Source organism: Xiphophorus hellerii, chromosome 10 (assembly GCF_003331165.1).
Source record: "Xiphophorus hellerii strain 12219 chromosome 10, Xiphophorus_hellerii-4.1, whole genome shotgun sequence".
In the NCBI taxonomy this organism is placed as follows: domain Eukaryota; kingdom Metazoa; phylum Chordata; class Actinopteri; order Cyprinodontiformes; family Poeciliidae; genus Xiphophorus; species Xiphophorus hellerii.
In genome coordinates, this window is record NC_045681.1 from 22,209,942 (window position 1) to 22,232,674 (window position 22,733).

At 40.2% G+C, this 22,733-nt stretch overlaps 1 protein-coding gene across 1 annotated transcript; it reads left to right on the top strand.

Moving 5' to 3' along the window:
- The first annotated feature begins 1,811 nt into the window (after window positions 1–1,811).
- Window positions 1,812–19,704, top strand: vstm4b (V-set and transmembrane domain containing 4b). Its single transcript, XM_032575297.1, has 8 exons — window positions 1,812–2,040; window positions 4,154–4,561; window positions 14,945–14,998; window positions 15,184–15,291; window positions 15,796–15,829; window positions 15,932–16,056; window positions 16,436–16,500; window positions 16,983–19,704. The coding sequence occupies exons 1-8, from the start codon at window positions 1,989–1,991 to the stop codon at window positions 17,106–17,108; spliced, it is 972 nt and encodes a 323-aa protein (XP_032431188.1). The 5' UTR covers window positions 1,812–1,988; the 3' UTR covers window positions 17,109–19,704.
- Window positions 19,705–22,733: the final 3,029 nt, after the last annotated feature.

Consider the following 22,733-nt stretch of genomic DNA (forward strand, 5'->3'; position numbering starts at 1 on the left):
CATGGAACCAATTAGAAATTTTGTCTATGAACAGAAAAAAATGACTGAGAGTCAATAAGCCTTAGTGTTTTACTCAGTTACCCTTGGCAACAGGTAAAGAGGCAACTTCTCTCCATTCTAGCCATCAGCCTGAATGGATAGCTAGAATCCATTCAGGAAAATGCATCAGAAATCATCTTGACGTTGTGGTTCAAGCCCTAATTAGGCAAATAATTTCCAACATTTTGCACCGACTCCCAAAAAGATGGGGTCTTTGGGAAAGTGGTCTCTTCTTTGTCAGGGAAACATATCTGTTTGTTCAACTGTTGCCAGACTAGGAACAATTAAGAGGCGTCTACAGACTGTCGCCTTTATCTTCATGTCCACAGCCACCCTGGTCTCCAACGTTCTGCTTTCTGAGGGTCGATAAAAGCCCACAAAGAGTCCCAAAAACTGACAGGGCTGTAAACAATGATTCACTGTGGGATCTTGTAACTGGAGACATGATGGGAGAAAGATGGAGACACATACAGGCCATTCAGAGATCCGGCATAGAGAGTGAAAAAGTAGATTAAGAGGGAAAGAAAGGGGGGGAAATGTCATATTTTCACAATGTTTCAAACAGGTTCAAACTAAATATTTAGTTAGCAAGCTAAATGTTTACCTTCGAAATATTTAGTACTGAGCTAAATATTCAGTTTACAGACTAAACATCTAGCTTCAAAATAAATATTTAGACAGCAAGCTAAGTATTTAGTTAATATGCTAATTTAAATCACGCTAACTGGAAGTGCACTCCCAAAATAAAAGCTAGCTCTTGCGAATGTTCATATTAACTCCAATTGGCATTTCTGACATGCTTCAGTTGTTGCTCACGTCACCTCTCAATCGTTTTTTCTTCTTGACATGTAAAACATTTCAGCGTGAAACACAGGATGAGTCATCACAGATCTTTATCAATGGATCTATAGCAACAGGTGACTGCCACCAATAGGACTTTAGCTTATATGTAAGTTTTTATTCTGATTGCTCACTTCCAGTTAAATATTTAGCTTCAGGTGAAATATTTACTTTGAAGCCAAATATTTAGGTCATCAAATAATATTTAGCTGAGAGCTTGCTAACTAAATATTTAGCTCAGATCTAAGTATTTAGCTAGCTAACATTCAGTCTGAAATTACTAACATGGTGAAAATATGACTATGGAAAATGAACTCCCACGTTTTTATGACAGGCTCAATAACCCAAATTATTGGTGCTAATTTTTGACTAACTTCACAAACGAAAGTTAAAAGGCTTAGCTAGTTGAGCAAAAGCATGTGTGAGCATCGTGTTGGTACATATTCAGGGTTGGGTGTGGATTTGGACTTTGACTGGACAACTCTAACATGAATTTGGTTTGATCCAACTACTATTTTTTTTTGTGTTGTCCTGACATTGGGTTTGAGTTTAATAAAAATTTGACTAATTGGGTCAAATATGTGATATTTTAGCACACAAAACCAGCCGGCGTGCTCCCGCCTGTGTGTTCCAAAATAACAGCTCTGACTGAGGTCTGCGCCCGCCGTCCTGCACAGCTGGAAGTGTAATATGCTCACAGACGATCTCAAAAACACACACACACACACACGCCACCTCCCTGCTCTCCTTTCCTGCTCAGGAAGCTACATTTCCCACTTCTCTGACTAGAACTAAAGCTTGCCCGCATGTGTGTGTGTGCGTGTGGGGGTGCGTGTGTGTGTGTTCTCACACACGCCAGCACGTCTGTTTTTGTCTGCTCCGCGTGCGCGAAACAGACAAATGTGCTTTTACTGTCTGGGAGGAGAGTGGGAGGGAAGGAAGGAGTTTCTGAGTGGAAACAGAGCGTCCAGTGTTTCATATTTCACCTCCCAGTCGAAGGGAAGAAAAAAAAAAGAGAGAAAAAGAAGAAGAGAAGGAGGAGGAAACCTGCGGACAATTTTCTTGACACGCATTTAACTTGGAGTTTATGGAGGCTGCAGTTGTGGAAAATGAAGATCTCCTCTCTGGTCTTTGCTCTGCTAACCCGAGCATTGTTTGGAGGTAGGAATATTGGTTTTGGAATGTTGGGTTTTTTTCCCCCTCAACTTCTGCTGGAGTTAACATGGTGAAGGTTTTTAGACTAACTGAGGAAAACAGAGAATCAGAGATGATGCAGAGTTGGATTTTGGCCAATAATTGGGGATGACTACTGGACCCGTATTCAGAAAATGAGAATGAATTCTAGAGTAAAGATTCATGTTGTTGGACTGTTTAAAAAGATTTTCTTTTCTCATTAATTTAAAACAGCTTCAGGGTTTAAGTGAAACAGCAAAGATATTTCTCTGTGGTTGCATCTGTTATTCTGATAGGCACCGATTGTTTTCTGACTTAGTTTTAAAGCAGTAAGGTTAAGATTACTCCCTAATGTGGCTAGGATTACTCCTATCCTCTTTCTGGTTAGGGTGTTGGGGTGCTAGGGTGGTACTAATGGCCTTTATTTGCAGTATTTAGACAGGGAAAAGGCAGAAACAGTAGAAGGAAAACATGCAGCAAAGGTTCCCAACCCTGAAGTTGGGAATTGAACCCCAAATGGCTTCATTGAGGACTAAGAGCCTGTGTCTATGGGGCACCTGCTCTACCCTTATACTACGCGACGGCCCCCTAACTGACTTTTGTAACCCAGTGTGGTTTGTGGAACTGCTTACATCAGCACAAGCATGCGTATTGTAAATATTCCCATTCAACACGCAATAGCAAGTGTTGTTCCTCATTGTCTAAGACTAACTGTTTGTCGTCATGAGTACCAAAAATAACGCCATCGTCAAAGGGAAAAGGGAAGGCGACGTTCCATCTGGTCCTGGAACCAGATTTGCTGATGTGTCCATTTTGGGGTTTTATTTAATCTGATAAAGACAAAACAGCACAAAATTGGGAAGTGGACAGTAAATTATTGATGGTACCTGAAAATATTTGGAGGTTATGAAACTGCAAATCTTTCCATATATATCTCTACCAACTAGGTACATCTAGAGAGTTAAATTCCTGCCTGTTTTCCTTTGGAAAATAGCTTAACCCTCAGTTGGATTGCATGGAGATGTTTCGCGAGTGTTCACTTTCACGCTTTGCCACAGTCTGCACAAATCTGTGGCCAAACTAAGGCTACGTTCACACAGAAAATCTTGATGCTCATTTCCAATTTTTTCCTGAAATTGTATCATTTTGCGTGGTCATTCATGCTGCTAATTGAATACGAGTGCAATCAAACTTCTTTGTGAACAATTTATAGATCCCAAAGTGACCTGCATTCACGGAAGAAAAACGTAGATGTCACAGCAGAGCACTGTTTATGGAAGTAATACTGGAAGGAGCCATTTATGGATTGTTTTAAAGTTTATCCAGAAATGGGAGCCAACAGGATTGTCACAAAATAACAAGACTAAGGAAGCTAATAAAAAGAAAGCACAACTAATAACAGCGTTTCATGGAGCATTGACTGCAACTTTTGTAGCGAAGTCTGATTGGATGTGTAGTCGGAGTAAAGAGTGGTGGGATTGTGATGTGATTCACTTTGATCACAGACTTCTTTTATTTGATTATATGATATGATTTATATGATTATTACTTTCATCCATTGTTTATGTCTGGATTTGGTTTAGAATTATAATGTCATGTCATGTCAATGATGTAGAAGTCGGACAAAATGCGACATGACCGTTCAGACTGCAGACGCTTCGAAAACAATCGCATACGTATTCAATTTAGCAACATATACTGAAGAGGCATATATTGGAATTTCTTATAGGGGAAAAATCAGAATTGGACCATTCAGACTTCTGTTAATGATTATAACTTTGGACATGGGCAAAGAATGTGCAAAAACGTTTGACCCACATCAAAATATTTTTGATGTGGGTCAAATTTGCTTTCTCTGTGAACGCAGCTTAAAACTGCATTTCACCTAGGACGCCATCCCTATGGAGGGACATAGTGATGGACGAATGATGGGACAATTTTTTTGTTTCAGCAGGGGCAAGGAAACTGGATAGAGATCATGGAGCTAAATGCAAGAAAATCCTGGTATAAGACCAGTCAAAGGCATGAAAAGTCTTGAGACTAGGGCAGAAGTTGACACCAAATATACTCAGATGTAACTCAGATGTAACTTCGTCCTCAGATTTCTGCTTGGCTATCAACGCCACCATCATTCCATCGCCCTTCACGGTTGCCCAGGAGGGTCAGAACATCACACTCACCTGCGTCGTCTCCCAGAGACGGCGAAACACAGCCCTACCCGTCGTCAAATGGACCTTTTTGCCGGCAAGCGCGGATCGACCCGAGGACGAACTCCTGATCGCCCGGGTCAACATGCGGAAAGCTCGTTTCTATGGGAACTACACCAAGAGTTTCCCCTGGCCAAAGTTCAAGTTGACGGTGGTGAAGCAGGGGAAGATCTTCGAGCTGCTCGTCCAGAAGGTGTCCGAGGAAGACAGAGGACTCTACATGTGCCGGGTGCAGGAGTTCAAGAAGCACCAGGACCGCTGGAAGGCCTCGACCAACTATACTGCCGCTACTGAGCTTAGAGGTAAGGGGCCTTGATTTTTCTTTTCCTTGCATTGGGAATTAATTGGAATCATATGGTTCTGTATCAAATGTCTCACATCCCTGAAGAGTGGCAGATAGAACTCACAAATTTAATAGCCATTTGTTTCACAAACCAACTTTTGCGTCTTCAGAAGCTGCAGTTTCTGACCACAAGTAGGTGATGTAACTTGTGTAGCCGTGATTCCAGAGAGGAAAAAGCACGATTCTGCTTTTCATTTGGGAAGGGGAAATGTCATCAGTTAGGAGCAGGCCAGGAGATAAAAGGAATCCTGCACATCACCAAGCTGCGGCTGATCCTGGAAAACGAGCAAAGTGTCTGAGGTTTTTCACTGCCAAGAACTGGCAGGAGAGACTTTAACACAGTGGGATGGATGGCATGGCCTCTCGCCCTAAGATGATGCAGAAAATGTAAAAAGTTATTCTTCTGCACTTTTAACGATGCGTTTGAGTCAGTCTTTTATCCCCACTGAGCTTCAAAAGTAAGAAACTGGTTCACTTGTTTGAATTTGTTCTGGGTCTTTAGACAACCCAGAATAACTTTCTCTAACATTTGGACCAATGTCCCTTTGCAAGTTACACCTCAACCTTATGCTTTGTGTTTCCATCGAAGCTATTCGCTCACTCCGAAGTTTTATCATGTGTCACTTGTGATGTAGAGCCTCCGAGTGAAGCTGTTTACTTTGACTTTTTCCAATCCTTTTTCCTGAAAACTCTAAGTGAGGTAATTAAATCGAGGAGTTTTCTGTATTATCAACATTTGCCTTACAAGAGTTTTAAAATACGCTTTAGCTCCGTCAGTTTGCACAGGTCCAGCTGTAATTAATTCGTCTTTCTGTTCCTTTCAAACTGTGCTTGCAGCTGCTTTTGAAAGAAACTTCTCTGGACCCTTTGATAACTATAGACCTATATACAGGGTTTCATTCATTTCTATGTCTTTAAAAAGGATTGATCTCATTTTAAGATTCCAGTTCAGTTTTACAGCAAACCACAGCACAGTGATAGCATTACTGAGAGCAACACTGGGTTGGCATTTCTGGTATGATCTTAAGGTTTTACATCCAGTTGTACGACAGATTTCATAGTGTGGTTGTTAGCAATCTCTTGTCCTAAACCAAGACGGACCCTGGAGTACCTCAGGGTTTCGCTCTTGGACCTCTCCTCTTTTCTTTAGGCATGTTTACCCTTGGTAGGCATCATCCAGCTGCATATTGTCTATTTTCATTCTTGATTATGATACACAGCTGTACATCTCTTTTCATTCCAGAGACACTTTTAAAAGATTTCATGTGCTTTTATTCCTGCTGCTAAATGACTGCCAATGGTGTGACTGGACCAGAAATGTTTCTTTTTTTAAGTGCAAGAACAAACATGTAGGTTTGCTTCACTTGCTTAAAACAAAACACTCAAAGCCAACCAAATATTTATGCCATTCAATTCCAGTAGTCTTTATAATTCAGACGTTTTTGCTGAACTTTTAATTCTGACAAAAACAAGTAATTAAAAATATCTCCCCATGTACTGCTGCTCTCGTCCCATCACTCCCTGTTGTTGGTTGGGTCCAACTAATCTATAGCTGCTTAGGAAATTATAATATTATGACTTGATTCTCATACGTTTATTTTTCTTAGTATGGCCCTAGTACTCTAAATAGGCCTTATAAAAAAGACAAAAAAAAAATTAACCAGAAAAACTATATCAATATTTTTAGTCAGCTCAGTTGCTGATTAAAATGGTTAATTTGATACCATTTTAACTAATAAAATGCTGGTGAAGACAAAAAGCAGACTTTGACAGACACAGTTCTGTCTTTGAAACAAAACAGAACAACAATGTTCCAAAGGTGTGTAATACTAGTAATTTGGTCTCCTGCATTCTGCTCCAATGTGTAATGTTTGGCCTGAAGCAATAAACTGAGCTATAACTTATTTTCTTTTTGTGCCGCCTCTGCATTAACTAGGTTGTTCTCATGGCACACCTCAAACATGTGACTAATGGTCCTCAGATTATGCTCTATCCCTCTTTTTACTCTGTAATTGTGTAGTCATGCTTTATTTTCTAAAGCCACATTCCAAGCTACTGACACGTACCTGTGATTTTATGTTGTTTAAACAAAACCTTTGGTGGTTTCAGAAAAGCTGAAAACTCCAACTGCTGTTTTACAGAAAACTACTCATTTTTAAAATGCAGTTCTTCAACAGTCTGGCGTTTATATTTGAGGGCCATTGACTCTATTTTATGCAACACTACTTGACTCTAAATATACACTTTTTTGCTGCGGTTTCTCTCTGATGTTGAAATCATATTCCTTCGTGATAAAACAAATCTAACACATAAAACAAACCGCGAGGATTAGTGTCCCTGTAACCAAGTGAAGTTGTAAGATGTATTTTTACTTGAGCATATATGCACTTCCATTAACCAAACAATTGTGCGATTTGAATTTATCAAAATAAAACAGTTTAATGGAAATTTAGAAAAATCTCACATTTTTCGCTAAAATGTTTTGCGCTAGGATGACGTGGTTTTTCTGCCGTGTGGAAAGACGTGTTTCGCAAAACTACGACATACACACATTTATTGCTGAGCAGGACTTTTTCAAAGCAAACTTCTATTTCAATAAGCTTTCTATAGCTACTGAGGTTACTGAAGAGATTGAGTCACTATGGAGCAGGGGTCTCAAACTCAATTTACCCGGGGGCCGCTGGAGATAGAGTCTGGGTGAGGCTGGGCCGCATTCACACACACCGTCTCCTCAGCCGAACCTTTCTGATTGCCTATTACCATATTTGGCCGCAGTCAGGCGCTGTAACAGCCGTAATTGTGTAGTGTCTCTTTAAGATACTCTAGTATTGCTAATGATGTCAGAAGTATGCGCCACGGCTTCTCTGTAGAGAGCGTGGGAGAAACGTGCTAGATGGACATGTTAGCTCCCTAACTTTTTAGTAATGTTACGGGTTGTTTGGACGCTGCTCAATTTTCATGTCTGATAATATAGCAGCCGTTCAACCGGGCTTTGTAAGGTTGGTGAAGAGCGTATTTATTAAAGGACAACACTGTGGAATTCCCAGTACCAGTGTGGTTGTGAGTTTTTGACCGTCCTGACGAATCTGCCGCCTCCTCTCCTCCCTTAAACACAACCCAAGCGTTACAGCGCCTAACCTTAATTACGTTACACTGATCAGCAACTTCCGGGTCTAGACTGGATGCTGAAGCACGTGAAGCGGGAGCGGCCGCGGAAATTGCGCATGTACCGCATGCAAATAATGACAAATAGAAAATGCAAATAGGCCCGGTCGATGTCCCGCCCCCGAGAGCAATATACTCCACCATGATTGGTAAGTTCGTTCAGCTCCGCACACAACACTGAAAAGTGCCAATTATATCAAACTTGCGGGCCGCACTAACATTAAACTTTCATATTAAGGCGGGGGCCACAAACTATCGTCCCGAGGGCCGCAGTTGGCCCACGGGCCGCAAGTTTGAGACCCCTGCTATGGAGGGTTATGCCTCACAACCTAAAATCTCAAACATCCCAAATCTTTACATCTACCAGTGTTTTATTCTCAACCGCTACCAGTTTCTCTACATGTTTAATCGATGTAGTCAGAACATCTTAGCTGTTATATTCAGCTGAGGCGGCTATGGATCACAGCAGATGCTCATTACCCCTAAGAGCTGTAGCCATTGGCCTTAATGTGGAGTTTCTCAAAGTGGAGTATAAAAGGAAAATTCAAAATGCAAAAAGCGAACAGAGATAGGTGTAGGGAAAAAGGTAAAGCTTGATTTTAACAGTCCGGAGGCGAGCTGCCTTATGTGTGGGTCCTGACACACTGTGGTTAAGGAAGTGGGAAGTTATTTCAGTCCAAGGAAGCACTGCTCTATTTTGGTTTGAGTAATAATAAAAATGCTTACTCCACCATATTTTCATGACCCCAACAATTTAGACACGAGCGCCATTAGCACAATGTGTGTCAATAGGAAACAAATCGAACAGGCTGTGTTCTCCGTGGGCCGGTCCAAGCTGAGTACCGTACGTAGATGTCATGTGAAAACACAACCACAGCCTTTAGAAAACCGCTGAGCTGCACATTCTTTGGGAGTCTTACAGATAAATGGGAGGGAGATTTGGTGGGCTTCATTTCCACTCTCCACTTTGAGCCCCTTCTTGTTCATGTTGAGAGATTTTTCAGCAAGGCCAGTAGAAACAGTGCGAGCTCTTTGGTTGAGTTTACGCTTTTAGCAAATTGTATTCTTTCCAGAGGTTTGTCCAATCTAACAGGTTATTTTCACACCTGATAGTCTGGTTGGCTCAATTGGAGTCCAAAATTGCAACATTTGTTACATTTTCAGATGAAGCGGTTCGCTTTCACACTGCACTGTGTCAAACAAATCAAACTGTTTGAGGAACCTGTTCACACCCTCCATGTGGTGGCGCTGCATCAAGATCCACTGAAATAAATGACACGAAAACCTCTGAAGAAGACACTGAGCGCAACTTCCTTCTTCACAAAACAAACAAAAACGAAGTGGTGTCAGATTTTAACGGTTGTAGGATTTCTCTTTTATCTTTGGTAAAAAAAAAAAAAAACACGAGCCATTTCTGCCGCTAGCGATGGTCTCACGTTTGTTTTGGTTGCTTTTACCCAGAATGCCCTGTGCCACAGTCCACTTCCTGCTTTTGGAGCAGTCTCCTGCTTGCTAGCTGTTCACAAATGCATTCAAGCCACACCAGAGTTCAGTACCACCAAACTGATAGCTAGGGCTTTTAGGATCAGAGCCAGTGTTTTGTTGGGGTAAGGTTGCGCTAGTCCATATTACATACTATTCTGATTTCACACAGAGTTCATTTTGAAGTGCAATGTCATCCGCATATAATCTAATATTAAAAAACCCTTTATCGTAAAACGATGACTTACAGTGACTTTGGCAAACCAACATTTGAAAGATCTATTTTTCCTCTGTGGTACAACAGGGGTGAACATTTCCTCCCATTATTTATGCAAAGCACTGAAAGCAGTGATATAACTCAGCTAGACATTCAGCAGTTTAAAAGCTCCCCTGGGGCTTTTAACCCCCAGCAACATAGCTCATGCTTTAGATGACTCTCACAAGAATACTGGAGATTAGACGTGCATACATGTGTGTGACATCAAACTAATTGGATTCTTATGGTGGGAGAACATTAAGTGGCCAGGTGTTTTTACAATCAGGCACATTCACCGAACTCCCAGCAACATAGCTCACTACGATAATAAACAGCTCATCAAGAGGTCAGGAGGTTTGCTGGGAAGTTCAAGGCCTCAATAATAGCCTTCATCTACATCTGTTACTTATCCACGTGGGATAAGTAACAGATATTAGAGATTTCTTTACAAGTTTCTCTGCTCTTTTGAACAATTATGGTTTTAGATACAGTATCAGAATCATGAATGTCTTATTAATTCTGAACTTTTAAAAATGTTTTTGAGTGTTTGAGAGTGGAACAACCATTTTGTCCTAGTAACACAGGAATAAACCTAGAAACTTTTCATTAAATTATAGATGTACGCTCCCACTAATGTTTTGGTGAGTGTTGACAGCACTTCTGTTAGCCACCTACAAGTTTCTGCCACAATTTCGACTGGTTTGCTTAGTACTTTTAACAGAAGTTATTTAAACTGGTTGGTTTTGATGCTACTTTAAAGTATAGTCCACATGTTTTCAAGCCTTTCAGGTAGCTTTATGTAACCCCTACAAAAGCAGTTTTTATATGTTGTATTTCCATCAACATTTTTTTCAATGGGCATTTTGAAGTATCCCATTAGAAAAGGTTGATGGAAATGGCAAAATTCAAAATAATGAAGAAAAGTTTTTACACTTGCTTGATAGCAACATGAGCCCCCAAAACACAGAGGAATAAATCACACAGGATAACACCAGGCTTCAAGAAAGACCTCGGCCTCAGTGGAAAACTGTTATGAAATATATATGTTACATATGTCAAGTTATGTATGCTCTGAAATCCCATAGCGGTAAAAGTTCCCAAAACTCTGAGGAAAAACCCCACAAGTGAAACTACCTAAAACGCTCATCAGACCTGTAAAAAGTTTCAAGGGTCCAAATTTTCCTTGCATCTTAAAACGCAAATTAGAAGGGAAAGCAATAAATATGCAAGACATGCATCAAAACTGACAACAGGAAGTAAGTGGATGGAGTAGTAAAGGCTTTGTTAACAGTTTGTCTTCTCATTCATTTACAGTCATCAATAGTACAGCGGATCGGAGCAGTGACGATTCCATCACAGAGGTTCATTATGCAGTCCTGTTCATGTCTGCGTGCCGATGTTTACTGGCTGTGTTGGCGCACAGAAAGGAGCCACAAGTCTAAAACACAGAGTGCAGCTGAACACAACTCTGGCTTTTGTATTCAAACAGAACGTGAAAGAATCCCTCCGCTGTGGCCTTTTGGCTTTGTCAGCCATTTGTTGAAAAAAAGATATGTTTCAAGATGAGGGGGAAAACAGTTTCATGGCACACAAGCCCTGCAGATTCAGGAGGTCGGCCATTACTCTGACACGCACTGCAGCTGCGCTGACTGCAGTCACGGAGAACCACTGGCAAAAACGTAAACCTGATTTAGTTTGGTGATAACTTGCTATGAAGGAATGATGTATATTTCTACCAGCTTAGCTGCTATTTAGGAGAAAATAATCAGTGAGAGAAACATAATAGTGTGCTCACTACTAAAGGTTTATGGGAACGAATATGTGTGGGAAATTTTCATAATAGCCCACTTGGTTTTACAGGCACGTGTACTCAACTGTTACATTGTCTTAATGTTTATGTGTAGAACTAAGAGCTATTAAACACCAAAACGAACTGGGTTTATTCCCAACTATAAATAAACTCTGCTACTTAAAGTTATTTTTTCCTTTTCAGTTACTGTGACAATGGAGAAAGAAAGAATCTTCCCTGTCACCATTTTTTTTAACACTTAACTGAATTACTTACCTGAAACAATTTGAAGCCTAATGTTAACACCACTGGTGTTAGCTGATGTCCAAATCCTGCTACGGCTTTTAGCTAGCTTAAATGCTACACAGCTGCAGACATGTGGGCAGGATTCCCTCTCAGGAGAGAGGGAAGTTCCCAACAGCTGGACTTTCACTGTGAGTCCAGGAAAAACTCAAACATTGGGTGTACTAAAACGACTTCAAAGTGACAACATTTCGTATTGTCAAAAATTCTATATCAAATAAGGGCGACGGTGGCTCGGGAGGCAGGAGTTTGTCCTGTAACTGGTGGGCTTTCAGTTCAAATCCCCGCTCCGTCTATCTTAGCCATTGTGTTCTTGGGTAACCCGCCCTGCCTGCAGCTGGTGGTCAGAGAGTCTGACAGTCTGGCCCAGGACAGCTGCGGCTACAACGTACCTCACCCCCATCAGCGTGTGAATGACTGTATTACGACAGTCTTTGTTTTCAATTCTTTAAAGGATAATCGCTTATGGACACTTTTTTTTTAATAGCATTTTATCCAGTTCAAACAAAATCTAGAGTCAGTCCTTTGCAAGCCACTCTTTGATGCTCCAAAACATGGTATGTTCAAACTAGTTCTAAAAATTTGAAAAATACTTTGCTTACCATTGAAAATTGTAAAAGAATCAAAACATGTTGTAAACACACCGACCTATAACAGCGTTAAAACCGAACTGGGAAATTTAGTACGGTCGTCTTCAATAAATTAGAATATGACGACACAGATGAGTTTTGTTTGTCAGATTAGAAGTACTTTAAGTAGCAGGTAGTACCTTTAAGCAGGTATTAACATTTCATTAAGCCCACATTTCTGTTTTTAAAAACAGATTTTCTATGGGTCTAAATTTTAAACATGTTTTTATTAACTAATGAGAAACTCGTCATAGTTAAAGGTTTTCAAATATCCATCTCTGTGTGTAATTAATCTACATAATGTGTTTCAATTACTGATAAAATTCATAAAATAAATGGACTTCAGATATTCTCGAGAGGCTCTATAAAATAGGAAGTGGTTTTCTTTAATATAATGAAATGAATTTTTTTTTAAATGTAATGAGGTTATCTTTAATATTGCAATTTTGTTGATGATCTGAAACATGTAAATGTACCACAAAAAAAAACAAAAGCAAAAACAAAAGAAATCCATATGGATTGGGAGGATAATGTGAGCTTTCATTAATGTCACTTGTGAAAAGGACATTAATATTTCTCCAGACGGACTTTTCCTGCTCATGTCCTCCTCCTGATGCCGTGCCGTCTTGGTAACGTGTCGGCCACGAGGTTTGGTTTGTTAGTCTGCCAGCTGGCCTGTGAGAAAGTCTCCAGTAGGCGAGATGGCGAGCCAGCCCGTCGTCAGCTGCTGGTGGTTGTGGGTATTTCGAGATGTGCTAGTGGGTGTCACTTCACAAGCTTCCTGCCACTGGCTCGACAACAGTACCGCCATGTTAAGACTCCTGTGGTTCGATGGGGTGGAGAAATGAGCGAGTGTGTGTGTGTGTGGGGGGGGGTGTGGGTTTGCGTGTGGGCGTGTGTGGGTGTGTGTGGGTGGGTGAGCGTGTGTTCGTGTGTGTGTGTGGGGGTGGGTGTGCGGGTGTGTGTGTGTGTGTGTGAAGTGGGGGGACTTCACTTTGAGCATGTGAAACATTGGGAATGAGAGAATCACCAGTGGCTTTTTATTTGAAATGTTCAGGGTGTAAATAAGACTTGGAGTGACTTGAAATTAGCAGATTCAATAATAATAGCCAGCCAGTTTGACAGAGGAGAAAGACATTCTTGTGGAACAAACATTCAAACATCGGATTGTATGTTGTTTCCTTTTGCAGATTTATGAGTTGAATTTGAAGATGATATTCAAAGTCTGAATTTGCGATATAGAACTAAGGATAATGTTGTAGCTGAGTTTCAAATTTTGATTTCTCGTTTCCCGTCTCATGGCTATAGTAATTTAAGCCTTAAACCAAATGGGTCCAAAGCTGAACGTACTCGAAGTCCACCGGTTTCAACGTTTTTCTCAAAAATGCTGAAGTAAACTTATATTAAATCTGTTTTACCTAAAATCAAAGAAAAAAATATACATATATTTTAATGAAATAAACATACCTACTGTTGAAGAATTGGGATCTCTCATCATACAGTACCACTGAATGTAACAATTCTGGTATCTGAATAGTCCGATCTGAAAATATACCAATTCACACAAATGTGTTCTTAAAAGTTTTCTCATTTTTCTGGTTGGATTGTTTACTATTTTTGTCTAGGGCTGGATATGGGTCACTCTTTCTGAAAAAAATGCTTCCTGTATTTTGCCAAATTGAACGAATGGGTGTGTCCACGAGCTGAAAATGAGTGGTTAATGATAGAAACATATGTATTGAACTTAAAGTAGAAAAAATTTTTTATCCACATCATAAAATAAAAATAGAATTCTCATTTACTGATAGTTTTAATATCTTTCAAGGTGGCCACCATGGATGTCATGGAGAATATGTTTGTACTAAAATACGTAGCATGTATTGCCAGTAGACAGTAGGCGGCGCAAAACCAGCGCAGGTAGGTTCGCTAACCGCTAATTCGCTAAACAAGAATCTTAGTGTTGCTAGTGCTAAACACGAAAAAAAATAAAATAGCAGAAGCTAGTGCTAAACTGTTGAATCCATTTAAAATGACCAGAAGCTAAATAAATCCATAAATCCATTTAGAAATTACCGGACACTAATGCTAAACTGCTAAGCACAAAACAATTGGCAGAAGCCAATTTTTTTGGCTAACCATTAAGACAACGGTCACAGTCTGTCACACATCTTCATTTCCTTCCAGTTGTCGACTGTTGTGAGACTCACTAACAGCAAAGTCTTCAGTTTCAGCTTTAGGCTCTGCTTTTTCTACATATTACTTTATAGTCATTCAGTTCATACAACTTTAGTCAAAAATATGAAATAAAGATCACCCAAGTCTTTAAATGGGTAACATTTTACTCAAATAAATGATTCCAAAAGTTCAGAAATGGCAGCCATCTTGGAAAAATGGCATCCTAATGGCAGAATTCAAGCGGCCAAAGGGAAATGTGAAAAACATGCAACCTCACAGGCAAGCGTACAATTTTTTATGCTCGTATCCAGACATGATGGGGGAAATCTGAAAAGTGAAATCAAACATGAATGTGAAACATTTAGATGCTTTCACACAAGGGAAGAGGTCAGCTTTGGCTCCATGTCTTCCTACAGTTAGCTCTATTTAAAGCACAAGGCTATGTGTAATCAAGCTGCAAAAAAAAAAAAGAGAGAGAAAAAAGCCACAGTGATGACTACAGACCTCACGTGTTTCTTTTCTCTGCCCTCTCTTTCTGTGCAGTGCATGTTCTACCGACCACCGAGACCAAAGAAAGCCTGTGGAGTTTGTTTGAAGGTGAGTTGTAGTATTTTTAGCAGATGTGTCCACGTCTGTGGCGAACATGAGCAGGCGAAAATATCCCAGTCTGAAGGAGCAGTTTAGAATAACTCAGCATTATTTTTGTTTTTTGCTTTGTTCTGCCTGTAGTTAACGAACATGATGTTTTTTTGAACCAATGTACGTGTGTGTGTGTGTTTCAGATGTGTACTTGTGTGCAGTGCTGATCTGCTCTGTGGGTCTGCTGTGCATGTGCATGTTCACTGTGACCATAACCTGCCAATTCATACAAAGGAAGCAGAGGCTAAAAGGTCAGCAACACTTTTTTTTTTATTTCATATTTTCTGGGTTATGTAGTGTGATCACCAACATAAGATATCGTAAAATGGAAGGAAAAGGATCCATGGTTTCCAAATGTTTTCAGCCCCTTTGACTTCAATACTCTTAGATAAAATGCAGTGCAAAAAATTATCTTCAGAATTCACCCAGTTAATAAAGACGTTCCACCTGCGTCCTTCATAACCTCTAAAGTGAATATTTGCAGATGCTCTCCGTCCCACATGACCGAGCTTGAAGCATTCTGCAAAGGATAAATTTCCACCTCTAGACATACCTTTATACATTTCTTCGTTAAAAACCTAAATTAAAAAAAACATGTATGCTTTTCCTTCTACATCTTAATTTGTGCGGGTCGATAAGATAAATTTTTAATGAAATACATTGTTGTTGGTACTTTTAATAAGGCAATAACATTTATCCAGTTCTCTTCCTGTCGTCCTGCTGATGCTAAAACTAAATCTGTTATATTTTCACAGATCAGTACCACTTGGTTAAAAGCCCTCAGAACAGGTAGGATTCCTTGAGTCTTTTCTTTTTTATTATTATTCATTTCCGTTTAAAAACAAACCAAACACACTAAAACTCCACTGTTTAAATCTGGTTTCACTTCAGCTCAGGAGAGACGGTCACCAGCGTAGTCAGTGTTTCTCCTGCTCTTCCTAAGAAGGAGAGGAGATACAGAAAGAAGAGGAGCAGAGACTACCAGGAGGAGAAACCGCCAGAGATACCAGCTAAAGGTGAACGCAAACTTGGTGCTTTTACAAGAACAGAAACAAGTCTGGAAGAATATATCGCCCTCCACACAGAAGTACATCAGAATTTAGCTCGGAAAATTATAGGGGAAGCCGTTGAGTGTTTTTTAAAGTTAGCAAAAATGCTAAGCGCTAAATGAAAAATTAGCTAGGTGTCAAATGTTATCGTAACAGAGTTTACAAAAACAGTCAAGCGAAGCAAAATTTAACCCTGAAAAAGTTAGAGGAAGCCAAGTGTGCAAAACAAAACATTAGCGTCGCTGTTAGCGCAGCAGTGAATTAGCGGGAGTGTGCCCACCACTGTTGTTTTCAACAGCAGAACATTCAGCTTTCCACAGAACTCATCTGTATTTTGTCCTTGCAGCCCCCATCGAAGACAAAACTCGCAAACCCAAACTATTAAAACCTCAACCAAGGAAAGTAGTTCTGGTGAGTTTTTTGCTTTCAGTTCATAATCTTGTTTTTAAGTATTCTTTTTAACCTAGGTTGTATATCCAACATGTTTGGAGGGGAGCTTTATATGTTCAATCCATGTGTAAAACATTCAGTCACACACAGTCCACATGCTATGAAAAGAGACCAACAAGGAGTTTAAGGTGTGGAAGATGAATGTGAGAATTTTCCATAAAACGTGTGATGATGAGGTTTTTTGATTATATATGTTTTAAAGTGCTTTTAAACCCAGAACTCCTGGTTGGTGGCAGCTGCAGCAAGCATGTTCACATTTACCCAACCCAAAAAAGTTACGAACTTAGTAAATCTACACCATCTTTAGCCCTTTAATTAGCCTAATTAAGTTTTTTTATAATGGATTTTTTTTCTTCCTGTCATGCTTCATCCCACCGCTGACTCCCCTCTCCTCCGTCATTATGTTTTCCTCCGCCCTTGCCTCACCGCCATCTCGTCCCCAGCCCAGGATAGTGGAGGAGAATCTGACGTATGCGGAGCTGGATCTGGTGAAGCCGATCCCAGAGACGAAAGCATCTCGGAGCGGGACTGTGTACGCTCAGATACTGTTTGAGGAGCAGCAGCTTTGAGACGGAACACAAACCACTAAAAAAACTAAAAAAACTGTGCCTTGTATAAAAACTGTTGTCTATTTATGCTCTGTTTTTGTGCTGTTTTGTAAAGATGGTTTGCGGTGGAGATAAATGTTTTTTTTTTTTTTGATGCGACAAACTTCTACATGTGGTTTTGTAGATATTTTGTATACCTTCTTCATATGATAGCAACATACAATGTGACTTTTTTTTTTGCTTTCTTTCGTTTGTTTTATATTGGAGTATTTGTATGACATGTGGTTAAGTCCGGTGTACCCCAAACTAACATGGTAGACGACTTAAGCTTAATGAACTTTAAATTTACTGGAATCTGCGTAAGGAAACACTTTGGAGAGGTTTCTGAAAAGCTACAATAAAATTAGCTGGCATTAATCCAGATTAAACATCCAACAATCAATAGGCCCAGGCCGTGTTCCCTCGCATCAACCACCTGGTCTCCACTACCTGGACTAAGGTGAACCAGTCTCCTTAACATATGGGAGCCTCATCTATGGTTGTGGTCTGAGATTCATCAAAACCAATGAACTGATCTTACTCAGACCCAGTCCATGAGAAGATAAGGCCTTTGACAAGAATGCTCACTGGATTACCAAAACCCCTCCACCGTGTCAAGCTGACAATTCCTTGGATGTTTCAGATGAGAGTCAGTTCCTCTGAGTTTGAGACCACTGTTCTCAACAAGGAAAGGGATTACTCCGTCCATGCTTCAAGTAGAGGAGTCCCAAGTATTTTGCCGTCTTGTTCTGAAGGATTGGAGTCTTGTATGTGGTTACGCTAATTTCCTGTGCTGAAGAAAAATAAGTTCATGATCTAGTGGCAATCAATGTTCCGGCTCTTACCAACAGTCATAAGATACGGGGCAAGGAAACGATCGATTGGACCAGGTTTGCCCTTGGAGATGGTGCGAAGAGTGCCACCATCCAGGGTGAGGCATCAAAAGGAGTGAGTTGAGGTGGGGGTCTTTTTGGCCATATTGAAATGTTTTCATTTCGGAAAACAGCAATGGAAGCATTTTTTATTTTAATCACACAAAAATCACATGATCAACAACTGGATGTTGCCACTGGCACAAACCAAGAAGAAGATAGCAGGAAGTAGTGGGAGGACGATGGTGCGGCATGTTTGTTGATGAACAACATGTGACTTTAATTGCATAACAGAAACAATTGCAGAACTTTTTTTTTTTTTTACAATACAGGAATATTGACAACGTTTTGTGCATGTTTGTAATGGAAATGCATCTAGTGGATGAAGTAAACATTTCTGAATGAGTGACAAAATTACTGACATATGTCATCATGACTGTGAACTAATCCATTCTCAAACATCATTTCCTTCTAATGTGTCCACAGCAATATTCCCCTTCAAAGCATCTGGGTTCAGTCTGTTTCCGTTTGTCCTGCAGCAATTTATTATGACCACAGAGTTGATACAAACCAGTAATTAGCTCCCCGCATCCCCCCACTGGCAAGTATGCGAGACCATGCAGGCACTTTCATCTGGCGCCAATGTCAACTCAACGGACTGTTCACGGCACACACACATTTATACACTCATGAGAGACAGGACTGGGGTTACAGGAACCCTGAAATGGATACAAGAAAAAGCACACCTGATTGTTGAGGTAATGCACATGAATTTTGAATGCACTGTTTGGCATAAATGTCTGCTTAATTTGAATCTCGGTGGAGGGAGGGATGGGGAGGGGGGGATGTTTGCTGATCGAGAACAAGAAGCCACAACACGTCCTACAAATCTGTGCAACTCTCGTTTTTCCACTTTCCATCACTGTGTGTGGGTGAAAACAATTGGATCCCCTCTCTTTTCCACTCAGCGATCTTTTGGACTCAAGAATGAGAAAAACAAAAGGGGAACCATTTTTAAACGGTGAACTTGAAGCCCAGACGCAAAGGCACCCGATCCTTCCCTTCCCTCAAGACTTTCACCATCTTCCCTGGGCTTATCCATACAGCTGGACGACTGCTGCCTGCATACTGAGGCTCTTAAAAGAGTTTATCTCAAAAGGGAAGTTTCGCCTCATTTCCTGTCATCAAACGTGAACTGAACCAACGCATGACTGTTTACCAGTTTAACTTCATATAAAGCCACTGAACAGACGGTACTGGCTAACTAAAGACCGTGATGTCAAAAACATCGGTTAATAAAATTAAGAAAGCAGAGTTGCATGACTGTGCATAACAAATAGGACGCACTGTTCTCTGGGTGTTTGTAGGAAAAACGCTTGTTGTCGAGTGTTTTTCCCGATGTTTGTATTCTCTCTGTATAAAATAAGTGACATTTTGGTGGATAGTAGAAGTGTCTTAAAAATGCCTTCAGACTGTGAAAAGTAAAGTTCCTTCCAAACCACATTGTCCATAATGGGCGTCTACTAACCAGAACCATGTGTGTGAACTGTGCCTCTGTGCCACTTCTCGCTTTTCGCTCTCTGCCCTCCACTGACCTTGGCACTGGTCCACATTCCTGCATTTAGGCTTGTGCCTTTTTTTTTTTTTTTTTTTTTTGGACCAACGTGTATAAAGAAGTGAAATAAATAGACGATAAAGGTGAAAAACTTTGTAGGAGAAGTGTTTGGGGTTATTTTTTCATAGTTTCACGTATGCTGATGTTGGTTGGTGAAGATAAAATGTCTCCCAATTTCAGGGAGAAATATCTTATTTCCAGACAAAAAGTAGTCAGCATCACGTAATACAAAATAAATCAGCTCCAAATATTGCTAAAACATAAAAGGGATACAATTTTTGATTTCTTCAGACGGCAATCAGGAGCTCAGTCTTTTCACAGATTATCTCTCGTATTGTTCTGTCACCACAAAACTGTGGCTCAGTTTTAATATGTAAAACATATTTTTATAACAGTTACGTACTTCAGCTTTAAGTAAAAATGGTAGATTGTGACAGGAAAACAAAGAAAATTAATATTCAGGAAGGGGAACACAACAACAAACTAAAAAATAACAGACCTTAAAGAAATATGGCAAAAACTAGAAAGAGATTAAGTAAGAGAAGCACTACTTTAACATATTTTTACTGGAGTAAAGGTAACAAATATCCATTCAAGAAATTACTCAAGACTAAAGTAGTACTTGGTAAAAATGCTACTCAATTACTGACTGACCAGAACAATATCTAAATATATTAATCTGACAGATGATTAATATGTCAGAACCTGGAGGTGAAGGTCAATCCTGTCTGGGGATTAAAACATGCAGCCCCTAAAGATATACAAATGATGTCAGAGGAAAGACACAACCTATTGTTAAATCTGAAGAGGCTGGGCGTCTTGTGTACGTCCTCCTTCCGGTCCATAAAAATACAGCGCGTAGTAAACACTTCGTCTATGTCCAACGGTTCCTGTGTGGTCACGATAATCCATAGCTACGCCGGCTTGGAAGCTAAAACAAAAATCAAATGAAAGGCCTTGGGAGGAGAAGATCACAGGACGGAGGAGCGCGATCACCGGATCCCCGACCAGCAGTCGGCCAGTCTTGGCTGAGTCTCTTCCTCCTGATTCCTGTCTGAGTACCCACCAATCCCTCCAAACCCAATCTGCTTCCAACTACAAGACAAAGCAGCCAGCTGACCGTGCCGGCTACACGAGTTCACAAAAATTTTTCATTGTCCTCCAAGTCCGGTCAGTTTAAAAATACACACCGAGTCAGTTGGCCTAGAAATTTGCAGAGCTGTGCTTGTTTTGCCAAGATCCCAGTTAAGAAGAAGAAAAGGAGAAATACTGTAGATATTTTCATCTCCGTGACAGTAAAGAACATACAATGCTGTGAGAAAGCACTCCTTTCTACGCCATAAGAGAGAAAACATTGTTGTGAATTTCTTTTGTTACCGCTACTTAAATGTGTCAGATCATCAAACGAATCTAATTATCAGACAAAGTTGAGCTGCGTTTCCATTGATCATACAATTGCACAAACTGGAGTTATGAAAATAAGTTTGCTTAATTTAAACACGGCAATTTTAAAAGAAAATTGCCGTGTTTTTCCATCAAACGTTTTTGATTAGGTCTGGCTGTATCAAAACTTGTGTATTTCACAAAACAGCAAATGAAACTTTTTCTGCGCCACACGAGTCATGTGATCAACAACCAGATATTACTACAGGCGGAGCAGAAGAAGAAGATAACAGGAAGTGGTAGGAGGATGGTGGCCAGGCATGACTTTTAATGACATATTGCAAAAACAAGCTTATTCATGTGTGATTTTAATTGTATTTCTTATTTAACGGAAATAAGAAATGCTATTTCACAATTGTGAAATTGTGTTTTTTCAACATTAATCGAATATTCACTAAGTTTTGCCACATTTATAATGGAAAAGCAGCTACTGAGGAGTTTTCTTCTGCCTTGTCTTTGTTGTCTTTTATGGACGGAAGAAAAAGCAAAGAAGCTCAAGAATTTAATTCTTCTCCCTGACCATCCAGCATGTAAGGAACTGAAATTTAATTTACAGATTTTTTTTTTTGTCCCATTAAGCAAATAAAAATAAGAAATGGTTTTCCTCAACTCCATTTCTAATTCTGACTCTACGTTTCGCATTGCTTCAACCTCTCAGCACTTAAAACTCCAACCCAACAATCATTTAGAAAAGCTTTCTCAGAGCTCAGGCAAACATTACGTCCAGTCTACGATGGGCTTGTCTGGGTGAAACGTGAAGAAAAAATATACAAAACCAAAAGGAGCTCTTTGATTTTGTCGCGCTAAAACAAAGGCAACACAGCAGCCACACAGTTTAGAGGAAAGGAAATCCTTTAAACAAACACAGGACTGGCTCTGCCCCCGCGGTGCCAGCTTTCCCAAACATGTCCTACAGTCTGTCACTTATCTCTGCTTCTCTAGTTTTCAATTAGAAGGTTTGAAGAATAATAAAGAAGGAAGAGTAGTGTCTGTCCAAAGTGTACACAGTGCTGTTAAAATGGTGGCTTTTTGTGGCGTAAGAAAAGGCTACAGTAAATAATTTCTTGCCTTTAATGAGACATTTATTCTGCATAATTCAACGGGAAAGGAAACGGTTGGGGGGGTATAAAAATTAAAAAGCTACAATCTGAAGTGTTCACGCCATTAAACGAAACCAGTTGAAGTACTTTCTGGTCCAGTTTCAGCATTTCTGCAGCAGAGGTCTGTCTGCATCAGACATACTGACTCCACAACACTTCCCCACTCTGCTTGAAAAGGACCAGTCCATCGGCGTCATCAGCCAATAATCTTATTTTGAATGTGAACAAAGCAAAAGAGACGACTGTAACTAAAAAAAATAAATAAATAAAAAATGGGGTCAAACACTACTTTCATCACAGGAGAAGAAGCGGAGGGGTTGGAGGAAGGGGCACACCGACTGCAGTTTTCTGGTCAATCGCCGATTACCAATCTTTAAAAAGCCTGACCTGCTGATCCCATTTTGGCTAATACCAGGTTTTTTTTGCCTGAAATGTTGCTAAATATAGCAAGAATGTTGCCGAGTTGGCAACAGTGGGGTGACTAGTAATTCTATAACATGACCTGGTGGACCAGTCATTCAGTCAGACCTCTCTCATGGGAGAGCAGAAGAGGACAGCGGTTGATTTTTAGACCTTA

Coding starts and splice junctions, on each gene's coding strand:
- vstm4b (XM_032575297.1), top strand. CDS start 1,989: ATGAAGATCTCCTCTCTGGTCTTTGCTCTGCTAACCCGAGCATTGTTT. Junction 14,999..15,183: donor CCTGTGGAGTTTGTTTGAAG/GTGAGTTGTAGT, acceptor TGTGTGTTTCAG/ATGTGTACTTGTGTGCAGTG. Junction 15,292..15,795: donor AAGGAAGCAGAGGCTAAAAG/GTCAGCAACACT, acceptor ATATTTTCACAG/ATCAGTACCACTTGGTTAAA.